A 12,799-nucleotide genomic window follows, 5' to 3' on the forward strand; every position below is an offset into this window, starting at 1 on the left:
TTGCTACACTTCATTGCTACATTTTTTTTTTTTTCACTTCACTTTTGCTTAACTTTAAAAAAATTGCCAATTCCATCACACTCTGATTTCATGCTTTAATTCAATCGACATCATCCGCTTCTTCTGCTCAGCACTTACTTTCTTAGGACCCATGATTAGAATTCATTTTTTTGCAAAATAACTGCACAAAAAGCACAAAACACAAAAGAGATCTTCCACGGTCAGGTTACCACATGACGTGAACGAGTGAGACACGGGATGCTGGGTGGATTCGCTCCCCAGGCCAACTAGCGGCGGCGTACCAGAAGCTCGCTCCTCGTAACTCACATTTTTGCTTGCAAATCAATAAAAAAAAAGGCGGAACGACAGCTCGTAACTCGGAAAACTTGTATGTTAGTGCACTCGTAATTCAAGGTACTACTGTAGTTTATTCTTTCCAGCACAAAACCAATCCATCATTTCAACACTTCGACACAAAAGAAGAAAATCGTCATTAGATATGTTAGTTAACAGTTAAACAAACCAAATAAGACAAGCTAAACACATTTAAACAGCACATTGAAATGCATTTTTAATAGGTTGTCGCAGAAAATAAATTATGGAACAAACATCACGACTCAAATGACAAAGCAAACTTGCCCTGTAGATTAGAACTCCCACGTTCGGTCTTATCTTGCTGCCTTGCACTTCCTAGCTCTCACTTGTCCCGGATGGCCTTAAAAAATAAATAATATGTCTTGCAGTCACATTTGTATAGCAGAGTAAAGAGTAAAAACATGACCTTGCATCTTGGAGTGGAGTACGCAGTTTATACTATGGCCTCTTGAAACATTTGGAAAAATCACAACATTTTTGGGCTGTTTGCTCTCAATTCGCATCACTTCTACTGCCCTCAGTTTCTCAGAACATTTGCAGCTTGGTCTAAAACAGGAGAATAATTCGACTTGAACAACAATTTCAGACCAACTTTATGCATATATTGTGTCTAATTCACCTATAACAGTGACAATCGTGAAATGTACACGCTTGCTCTGTGAATGTATGAAATATTTTTATTCATATCAGACGATTCCCTTGTTACAGTGTGCTTTATAGTTAATTAACTAACTAACTTATGTTTGGATATGATGTGTTTAGTGATACAAGACTTCTTATCCAGATGCCGAATCATTATATTTGTGAAAGCTGTTGGAATACAAATTGAATTGCATTTGAAAAATAAAAACAGAATCAAGTCCGGGATATGAGAATCCTTCAAAGTGAGGACTCAAGAAAGGGTGGTGGGTGTGAGACATGACATCAGCACACCATGGCAATTGACACCCACTTTGTGCTCACGTCGTAAACAAAATCCAATTGCATCTTCAGGTTAATGCCTGTCTCAAACATTGTAACATCACTCTCTATCATGGAGCGCTAGATGGCGAAGCTTTATCAAGTTGAACAAATGGTTTGTGCCATGACAACAGTGTCCTTTAAAGTCCAAGTAAAATTGGTAATGTCATCACTTTCAATGAAATTATGAATCAAAATGATACTTATGTTATTGTGACTACTTTTCATATAAAAAAAAAACCTGTGGACCTTTTTTATATACTGTATATGTGAAAAAGGGATGCTGGTTGATGCACTGTAAGCTACATTCTCTGATGTAATGCCAATTTCTTACAGGTTTATAAGCAATTGTACAGGGCAATAGATACCAGCTATCACCCTTTAATATCAATCACAGCTGCCAAATAAAGACACTATTTTTCTCTCCACAATTGACAAACGTGGTTCGTTTACAGTATAGGCTATACGCACACAAAGGGACCACTCTGGTGTCAAATTGTCACTTAAGGACTTCAGCCATTCAGCACTGGTGATGTGATACTCTAGCAATTTTGTGTAAATATCTTGTTTGGCGCATCCACTTACAGAGCACCCAAATTTTATTCGAGATGCCACAAACTTCTTTTGAAGTAAGGTAATGTATATGCCCAACCACAAGGGAATGGTTCATTGGCACTACTGGAAAATGTTGATATAATTGGTGCTATCATTGCAGAAAGACAAATAAATGAAATGGAAATCTTGGGAGTTCCGAAGCAAACAAATGAGAATGGTGAACAACAGACCTTTAAATACGGATGACTCAAACATATAGGAGCCCTCTTAGAGCTGACTTTTCTCTCTGGGAGTCTTACCAAAATTGTCTATGAATGAAACAGACTTGAAGAGGCTTTGCAGAAAAACAAAACCCTCCGCTGTGCAAGCTTACCGGGAACCACCACTGTCTGGAGCAGAAACAGGATAATGTGAGGCATCTTGTTTGGGCGGAGCCCTCCCACCAACAGCAGGCTTCAGGGATGAGAGGTGCAGGGAATTCTGGGATGCCATGAGCTGGGGTCGCTGGCCAATCCCAGATGGCTGCTGCAGGCCCAACGCTTGTTCCTCTGACACAAGTACCTGAGACCAACCAAGCTTCAAGTGAGGATAGATTTACCTTTTTTCAACTATGGTGCAGTTCTCATAATTTATACAGTAACTGTTCATAGCAGAACCTTGCTGAATATTTTACTATCAAAAACTTACCGCTGTGCTGCAACTTCTTACTATTCTTAAATGCAGTCGAACGCTTAAAGGTGTTAATAAAACATCCTAAATCTCCTTTTTGGAAAATGGTAAACTTGTATTTATATGTTATCCTTACAAAAAGGTTGCATATCAGGATTTTGAGGTATGTATTTTCTTTAATTGATCTATTGCACTTCAGACTAAATTACCTTTTCTCACTAAATCTGTGCATGTAACAGTAAGAGACAAGAAACAGGAAATTGCACTGCTAAAAAATGGTAACTCTATCCTTTCAGCCTTTCCTCCCTATGGATGCTGCGGAGTAACAGGACAGAATTCAGTGCAAACCTACAGAGACTAGTGCACTGACAGTTGCCTCATCTTGATGGGACAAGGGGTTGGATGGCCAGCAGATTCTGCGCATGAACACACTCTGCCACTTCTGCCTGATCTTGAACACCAACCTTGCCGTCTGATGCAAAAGGAAGAAGATGTCAGAAAGACTAGCAGGATCTTTGATGTGTGATGGCCAGGCAGTCCTCTCTACGGCTGGATATTTGTACACATAACTTGGAGTTCCTCAGCAATACTTTGTTCAACAACATTTTTGTAAGGGTTGTATACCACCGCAATGAAAACCTCTCTGATTGGCTTTGTACAAACATTTCACCTTTGGGTCACTACTACTGGATTTAGCACTGTACCTCTGTTTATTTAGTATGAAGCCTCCTTTTTTTCTGATCTGCTATTTTTGTTACTGCATTATGCTGTTAATAGGCATCAAACTGAACACTTCCCAGATCCCTTTTCAATTAAAACATTAAGACATACCGGATGCAACAGCCAGACGGATTAAAGGACCACAAAGCAAAGTGGACAGAATGAATAACTCAAGGTTTCTTCTGCAATACAATATCGATACCAAGTATTGATACTTTATCAATTTTAGCTTTTATAATAGGACATTTAGATTATAGTTTTATTGATTCATTTTCCACAATCTTTACAACTTTTACTGAATACTGACAGACTGCAGGAATGAGACTGAGAACGGTGATGCTTGATGAGATTCTTGATGCTGAGACACCACGCATGCTGCGGAACTGTACCTAGCATACAATGCCGACTGGTCAGAGAGCTGGTCATAAGTCCGAACGGTCCTGACCGAAGGTAGGTCGTTCAGTGAGGAATACCTGTGTGTGTGTCTGTGTGTGTGTATGTGTGTGTCTATGTGTATATATATATATATACACACACATACATACACGTATATATATATATATCTTAACACGTTATAACTACTTTTGAGTCACTACCAAAGCAGGCCGCAGATAAAGCCTTGCCCTTTTCTGTAGAGGAAAAGTGAGGAGGAACCAGATATTCAGTTTACTGTCTTACAGGACTTTTAGAAAAAATACTCAACATGATTAATCTATTATCAAAATAGTTTAATAGTTCGATTGAACTTATCGATTGACTTATCATTGCATGCAGCTCAAAAAAGAATAATGAAATTAATTTGTAAATAAAAACCAGGAAGTAAAAACTGTTAACAGTGAAACTATAAGTGTTCAGAAGGTTCCATACACTGTTTAGCCTAGTTATTGTTTGTACATATTATTATATCCCTTTTTTTTTATTGATTTTTTAAATTTTATTGTGTCATTGTTGTTTTTTGGAAATTGGAAAATGAATCTATTGAATGGGGGAGCCTGCTGATGGGGGACAGTTTCTCCAAGAGAGAGGTGCAAATGCAGAGATTTGTTGCGATATTTCACAATTATTTCAAGTAAAACAAAATTTGATAGTTCAAAGACCTTAATTTTGAAATCAAAAGGCCAGAGACTAGAACACTTGTCCACTTTATAAAGAAGGAAAACTGCTGTTTACATCATCTACCACTAGTCACCTTAATGTTTTAAGTATTTCATTGCATACCTGTTTGGTCTTAACTCTTAGTAGTACCCTGCAGTGTTTGTCTTGACACTGCATTGTTGTGGTCCATGACTATTTAAGATGACCACTATCAAGTTGACTATCACTATTATTATTCTCCGTACTATACTTTATTTTAGGTAAATCCTTTTATATTATGTATACTACACCACTTCTTTGCACTTTTGATTTTTCAGATATTGTTTTTAAATACTCTTTAAATGTAGTTTTTAAATACTGCAGTATTTTAATCACTACTAAGCCCTTATTTGACTTATTATGTAAAGTTGAGTTGGCTCTGAAATAAGAACCTCATCACTGGTAATGATGCTTGCAATGTTATCAAGTATTTGACAATAAACTTGAAACTATAATTATATATACCTACTTTCGGTGCTCCCAAGTTATTGAACTTTGTAATTAAAAAAAATAGTGAAATTGAAAAGCTGTGCAACATGTAGATTTGATTTCAGAATCATAAGGACCTGTTCTTATTCATAAATACAAAGTTGTTGAACTCTGAAAGGTGACCTCTGGTCAGGGTTCAAATATCTCAGGTGCACTGAAATCCCTCTCTGAAATGTGAATGTCCTTTTGTGAAGTGAGCGCCATCTCATGGTGACACACTGCAATTTACTGAATGGGCGCGTTTACAGTTTTTATTAAACAGACCCTGTCAGGACACATCAGAAGGGAGGGGGCCCCCAGATGACTGGGGGCCACCTGGTAATCGCCTGGGAACTGACTGGGAACTGGCTGCCATGCGATTGCCAGCCGATAGGACTCCGGTTCGGACGGCCTTCTTTAAATGGCTCTCACTATATTCACCCTCACCTTGCTGTCCAGTTGGAAGTTGAGCCAGTTGTTAATTTTTAGCTGGGCCAGGTACGTCAAAGAAGAATCATCCTCTGCCTCGCTGTCACTACTGTCGTGCAGCACACCGGCTGAAAAAAATAATAAAAAATCACACTCAAGTTCCAGGCCAAGGGAGCTGTCGGGGGAGACAAACCAGAGGAATGCAGACAAGGTGCGCAGTTTAGATACCGCTTGTGAAACGATGTTCTACATACTACATATTTGTATGTCTTAAATGTATCTTCTTACATTACATTTCTGTTGGTATAGTATAGTTACACTTAATTTTAAGTTAAAATCCACCTCCAGTTCCACCATTTCAGTTCCTGCTTTCCTTTTCAAGAAATGTGGGTGTGGTTAGTAACTGAACATCATGTATTTGCAAAAAACAATGGCAATCGGTGATAAGCAAAGCGGAATTACGACGACTATACTATAATAGCTAGCTACTAGCTAGTGTGGAAAATGGAAAGTGACCACAAGCCAGAGCTGTATAGGATTTTTCTATACAGATAGCTGACTCTGTGGCACTGCAGTGGCTGTGGAATCAATGTACTGTTGCAGGAAATTGAATGACTAACATAATAGCTAAAAATGCTGGAGGTGTTCGCTACAAGATTAAATTCCAAGCAGTTAATAATCTTCTAACATTTGTTCTTGCAACTAAGTGCCATAATTGAATGCTTAGCCTTATTTTGCAATAGATGCACATACACGTTTCTAAACAAATTCAGATGTTGAAACCACCACGCTAAATTAAAATAAGCTTGTTAAATAACAACAGAAGATGATGAATTGACCAACAAACACCAATCCAGAAGGACTATATTGGATAAGGGAACACCTTTCCAAGGCATACCATTCTGTGACGAGTGTCTTTGCTGGGCAGAGCCGGGCAGACTGGCGCAGCCACTAAATATGGCCACAGTGACTGGAGACACCACCGAGCAGCAGCGGATTGTTGCCGTTTTGTGGCCTGGGATCATCTCCTCATAAATCAGCCAATCAGTGGGCAGGGCCTCGACAGACACCACATCTCTATGGGCTGGTAGACTCTAAGGAAATAAATTTCTCATTTTGACAGCTGTTGTTAATACCTCAAAGTGAGAAGAAGAAGAAGAAGAAACACCAGGTGCCGTGTACAGTTAATTCATTGTTCAAATTATTATTCTGATTTATTACCTACGCTTTTAAAATTAAAAACTGCTAGTTGTGTTTGATGTGATTCACATTTAAACTATAGTGGGAGACTGGAATGTTTGAGATGAAAAATGTAGTTCTAGTCATGAACATATTCATGCTGAAAAAATTATACAAGAAATAATTATTTTGTATTGGGCTCATCCACACGTATACAGATATTCCTGAAAACGCATTTTTCCAACTCCGTTTAAAAAACGATAAATCTCCGTCCACACAAGAACGATTTGAATTGCTCACATAAGCATTACAGGCTAGTAGGGGGCAAAAATATCTCATAAAACTTGATGTCAAACGTCATAGAAGAACATTGGGAGCATTCATAAGGCCTGGGCCCTCAAATATCGCGATATTTACCACCATGTGCGATATTTTCACAGTATCGAAAAATCTCCTCCTCCCCCCATCCATCCTTCTGTCCATGAGACCCTGAGAAGTGACAAATGTAGCTCATTCATTTGCCCAGAGAGAGAGGACGTGCAGTATGTGGACGTAAGCACGCAGCAGCGCAACAGCGAGGAAGCAGATGTAGGATTTGGACGTGGTGGCACATGTGGCGTGGATGGTGAATAATGCAGCTCCGACAGCACAGATGATGCGCTCACTAGCGATGTGTGGGCCGGCGATGGGTTGCCCGCGATAGGCGCGCCAAAACAGTGTTTTTATTTTAGGTGTAGGTTATTTTATTTTATGCCTTATGGAATTAAACAAGTGCGTAAGGAACAGTATGGAACGAAACCGTGCGTAATGGGGACACATTCTCTGTGACTCTCTCCCAGATCACCCCCTCTCCATGTGTAATGCGCAGAAAATACTCTTATCGAGACTACGAGTTGTGCCCCGCTCCTCTTTGCACTGTTCCAACACTGTTTTTATTTGTTTTATTTGGAGGAACGGGGCACGGCATCCATGTCAGCACGATTCACACATAAATATATTTAGGATTCCCCTTATTTACAATTCCCCATTAAAATGTCACCCTGGCGCTTTTTGTCGGCTTCTGCCTGTTTTGTATTCTGTTATTGTAATGCACATTGACTGACTAGTGAGACGCCCACGCGCAGCTTGCAATCTGTTCTCTGTTATCCGGCGTTAGAGGTTCACAGTCTTGCCAAAGAAAACAGAGTGTTTTTATTGCAGATGTACAAATTGTAATTAATTTTAACAAAAAAAACCAGCAGGCGCAAGCGTGCGTAATGGGAACCGCCACCCACACGCAGTCCACAACGACGATAATATAGTGTATCGCGATATTTTGACCCGACTGCATCATGATATAAAATTTTGGTTATCACCCAAACCATTGCCCGACATTGCATGGGTGCGATACCTAAAGTTCGAGAGATTTTTAAGCTTTTATTGGACACACCGCGGAAACACAATAGTCTTGGCATCACTTGTAGGTTCCTGATGCATGAGCAAATGCAAAAGTTGAGGTCATGACCTCAGCAAGTTTAAGCTCTGCTTTACCTGTATACATGAAAACACCCTAGAAGGCATTTTCCAAAAGCTTTGTTTTCAGTGACCTTAAACGCTGTTTCTATTTCATTCCTCCTGACTGCCAGAGGTGGTCCTTTTTGTACCTGGATTTCCATTGCACACACGCGCAGGTTGAGTAATTAAACCAACAAAGTCACTCGTGACCACATGGGTGACATAGGGCCACAGTATAAAAGGCATGTGAACCCAGGGAATGGCCTTTAACATCCTTTAGCGATATCAGCAGATAGTATTTTGGGTCAGCAGCAGGTCTGAGTAGCTTGGTTAAGCTTTAATTGTCACGAGATTGTCACAAGATTGTCACGAGATTCAATTACTGTTGGAGCTAAGGATTTTTTCCGTCACTGTGCCTAAATTTAAATGAGGACTCTTGGGGTCTGTCAACATTTATGTGTGGATACTGACAAATGTTTGGCTACAGGTTGATGACGCTTGTACTCACTGAAGTGTATTACTGCAAAGGAGTGTTTTCGTTGTTGCAGGTGCCATACGTAAGTTTATTTGTTTAGGGCTTCAGACAAGCTCTTTTTACAGGAGGAGGAGGAGGAAGTGGAGGCCGCCTCCCAGACCTCTGAGGCCATTTCTCACGGAACCGGTCGCAGTTCCTGGCAGGGCTCAGGGCCCAGTGTGGCTTCAGTCAGGCCTACATTTCAGATGGGCCTGGCACACCTGGGTTTGGACCAAGCACCAGCATGGATACCTGTTTACAGTGTTTTTTTGGGCAGATGCCGCAGCAGTCCACGCTCAGGTCCCTCCCTCATCGCCTATTGAGGAATTGCAAAGATGTTGGTCAGTCTCCCAATCTTTGCTTTATTTCCCTAGTGAGTTGACAGCTATGCAGGATGCAAGCAGGTCTGGTTTGGATCATATGCCCACTATAGAGCCCGCTGTCACATCTCTCATTGTGTCATCTGATGAGGCTCTTAGAACCAACACACGCTGTCCTCGGTCTCAGTGTTGCATAACAGACAACCTGATAATAAGGAGCTATGAGACGGCAGTGTAGTGGAAACTTACTGAACCCCAGTTTATTATTGTTGTGTGCGAAGGTTAGTTGATAGATTTTTGGAATCATGACAGCCCTCATATTTCCTAATTCCGAAAGACAGCGGATTTTGCCCTATCCTCGATTAGAGAGGACTTAACAAACACCTCAAGGTCTTTCTTTTTCACATGCACTGCAGATGTGCTGCAAGCAATTTCAAGGGACGACTGGTTCAAAAGCATCAACCTAAAGGATGCATATTTTCATGTGCCCATAGCTCCCCAGCACAGGCAGCCTAGTGCATGGCAGTGGCACTGTCCCCCTCAATGCCTCATTTCCATACAACTGCGGAGGAGGAGGGCGTATATTGTCCGGGGGGTCCACTTTGGCTTAATTCCCTCTCTTCGAGAGGTATTGGCTACAGATGCCTCCCTTTCAGGTTGGGGTGCGATTCGGTGACACAGAGCCATCAGAGGACTGTGGAATGCCCAGCAGCATACTGAACTGTGCTGGAGCAATCCCTCGAACATTTTCTGGCATTCTTTGAAGGTAAGCACATCTTGTAAGGTCCTGTAACACCTCAGTAGTGTATCATATCAACCACCAAGGCAGCGCCAGATACAGGCAGTCTCTTTGGTTCTTAGGTGGGCTGCGCCTTCAACCAGGCACTAAGTGTGCCAGGTAAGTGTGGCTTCCTCACGACTTCGTTGGTATAAATCACCCAAGTGCTAAATCACAGCCTCTGGCGGTCAGGAGGAAAGCAATAGAACCAGAGTTACAAATGTAACAGTGGTTCTATGAGTTCCAGATGACCGCAAGAGTTTCGCAGTCACTCGGAAACTGGGCAAGAAGATGCTAAGGGCCATTCCCTGTCACAAGTGACTTTTTTGGTATAGCCACTCGACCTGCGCATATGCACAATGGAAATCCAGGTGCCAAAGCACTGCCTCTGGTGCTCATTCTGAATTTATAGAACACCTGTTAAATTCCTAACTCTGGTTTTTTGTGTGGAAGCCTTAATAAGACCATTTTCCAAGGCCTTTTTAATGTTTTCAAATATTCTACGACAAAAAAACACCACCTCTTTACACTGATGTTGGCTGAGGACGGAATTGACGTGAAAGCCAATGTGCCTCTGTCCACAGCTGCTGGAGATGCAGTAGCTCCCCCGGTTGATGTGCGCCAGTTTGGGATATGCGCCAGCCACCAGCGCTGCCTTAACTACACCCCAGTTTTCTGAGTTAAGGTTCATATCATGGATGTCCCCACCACCGTGCGCCCGCACAAAACCTTCCGGAAGAGAGAAAAAGAAAATGTTACGTACACAATAAAATTTGTTTATAATTTTAAAAGGTCAATCAATTTCGAAGTGTTTCCTGGTGTTAACATTGCAGTGTTGGAACAGGTGAATATCTTTAAAAGGGATGGCGCACTGGAGACAGATAAAAAATCCTCCATAGTTAGTTCACACTGATTAATTTATATCTCGGTTTAAAACTTATCCATAGGACATAACGTATGTGTGTGCAGAAGTTGAAGAATACTTCATAATGGATAGAAATGTCACAGTAACCAATACATTGGTATCAAATTAACACCAAAATTCAGAAAAGGTGATCTTACCTCATTCTTATGGCATGGTTATCAGCACTACACAGTAGGTACCACACCAATATCTTGTAAGGGTATGACTATAAGCTTAACAATACTTGAAAAGGATAGGTTGCCATTTTTCAAGCCACAATTTATGTCATCAATAATGACAAAATTGATAACAGACACACAATGATCGCTTGTACAGGTTGTTTTTACACCTTCCCTGTATAAGTTTCAGTATTGTTGACATTGACAAAAGGTGAAATAAGTGGATTGGCCCTCTTGGATTGGTTCACGAGAGGGGATGCATGCATCATCATACATCAGCAACAGGGATTTCTACAATTGGAGATCTCTGTGACATCTCGGAAAGCTTGGATGCCAACCAAAAACACAGACGAGCACCAAAGAACAACCACATATAATACAAAAACAAATAAAATTACAAATATAATGTTATCTCAAAATCAACTAACCTCAAACTGAGATATGAGAGAACTACTTAACCACTAGATAGAAGCATTACACACAGCCAGAAATCCTAGCACTATAATTTTTTTCCCAGTGGTTTGCACTTCACTTGAAGGTAAATACAGTACATTGAAACCTAGGGATGTGGGTAACACCAGACATATTACACGGGCGCGTGAAGTGTCCCATTATGCAGGAGCGCTAATTACGGATGGAGGGAGACGGGTCCTGAACTTTTCCTGATATAAGGTCTCCTGTAGCCTTCTCTCCTCTCCTCCCATGATAAGCAGACTGCATTGACTCTGCTGTGCACGCACAAGCAGACAGTTTAGGATTAGTATTTAACAAATTAGAATTTATTTTTCATTTGATGAACGTCGGTGCTGATACATGGAAATTAACTAAACATTTTTATTTCGGTTTTATAAAAAAAAAAAAAAAAAAAAAAGAAAAACAACAATGGGGGGTGGGAAAGTAAAGTAATCGGTGTAAGCCCGAACACTGTGTAACACCGGTAACACTGATAACTGTGGCAACCCTATTAAAACCCCAAAAACAATAACTTGACCAATAATGGCATAATATTTTTTTTTTTTTTCATAAAAATAAAAGTGTGCCTCAAGAAAAGTTCCGAGGCAGACCTGTAAAGACACTAACACTATGCTTCCAAAAACCAAAAAAATACTTTTTCACAATAGAAAGAACAAGATCAAATAAACTGATACTTGGGGTCAGGTCATTAAGAATGCTCGTAAAAAGTAATTAGGGTATGTCGATATCAAGATCTAGAAATATCCTCATGATGGATGAAGGACTCAATCGTACACTGTCTGGACAGAGTTTCAGCAACTTTCATACAAATGCTGCTCACATTATATTAAACCGGAATACTGTGCTTTCTTTTCCCACATAGTGTTCCAGGTGAGGGATAATTGGCAGGTGCACTTTCACTTTGTTCCAGAAATAAATTGCTGTGATCAATCAAAGTAAAATTGACTCCCCTGCATACATTTGAAAGTGGCTCAATTTCAGTCTCACCAATAGCCCGGAGTTGTCCCAGCAGTTGTGTACGCATCTCGATGATGACCTCCATGGTTGCCTGTGACAAGAAATTCTTCTCACAGAACAGTCGCTCCCAGCCATCACTTCGGGCCTTCTGCCACGCCTGAGAAAGAAACAGAATCGACAGTAGGTATGGGAGAGAAACGTTGCAGTTTCATAATAGATCACATTTCCACCACCTTCACATTACAAGATTCAAGCAGATGCTTTATGCAAAGTAGAGCAGTGGCTGAAGGTTAAACCTAGACATAAGTTATTGCATTACATAATTTAGCAGGGACTTTTGTCCAGAGCGACTTATGATGAGTTCAGACTACGTAATTCTGGCCTGATTTTTCACTCACCGACAGGTTTTTGGAGATTGCCCAGCAAAGCCCCAGATCGGTGGCAAATCATAGTGCGTTCACATGAGTAACGAGCATGTGATGTGAACTGCTCAAAACACTTGCCAATGGCTTACAGATGCTGGTGAGACATCAAGCAGGTTTAATATATGGTCTTGTCAGGCTTGACTCTGGAGTGACCCAATGAGCTACAGCTCATGAGAGCAGACATGGAGTGAAGGGGAAGTCCAGAAGTCATATATGGGGTCGGTTCTCACTGTTGTATTGACTGATAATGAATTGAAGAGACAAG

At 40.8% G+C, this 12,799-nt stretch overlaps 1 protein-coding gene across 1 annotated transcript in view; it reads right to left on the reverse strand.

The window, feature by feature from the left end:
* Window positions 1–580: 580 nt before the first annotated feature.
* ythdc2 (YTH domain containing 2) overlaps window positions 581–12,799 on the reverse strand; it is a gene marked incomplete at its 5' end in the record, with an annotated part of 141,088 nt that continues 128,869 nt past the window's right edge. The window contains 7 exons of the mRNA XM_080018325.1: window positions 581–715; window positions 2,264–2,451; window positions 2,912–3,031; window positions 5,329–5,438; window positions 6,209–6,404; window positions 10,116–10,324; window positions 12,140–12,266. Coding sequence (XP_079874451.1) covers window positions 691–715; window positions 2,264–2,451; window positions 2,912–3,031; window positions 5,329–5,438; window positions 6,209–6,404; window positions 10,116–10,324; window positions 12,140–12,266 — 975 coding nt within the window. The 3' untranslated portion in view covers window positions 581–690. The remainder of the gene's footprint in view (window positions 716–2,263; window positions 2,452–2,911; window positions 3,032–5,328; window positions 5,439–6,208; window positions 6,405–10,115; window positions 10,325–12,139; window positions 12,267–12,799) is intronic.

The sequence above is a fragment of the Zeus faber genome (assembly GCF_960531495.2).
Source record: "Zeus faber genome assembly, chromosome: 17".
NCBI classification, from domain to species: Eukaryota; Metazoa; Chordata; class Actinopteri; order Zeiformes; family Zeidae; genus Zeus; species Zeus faber.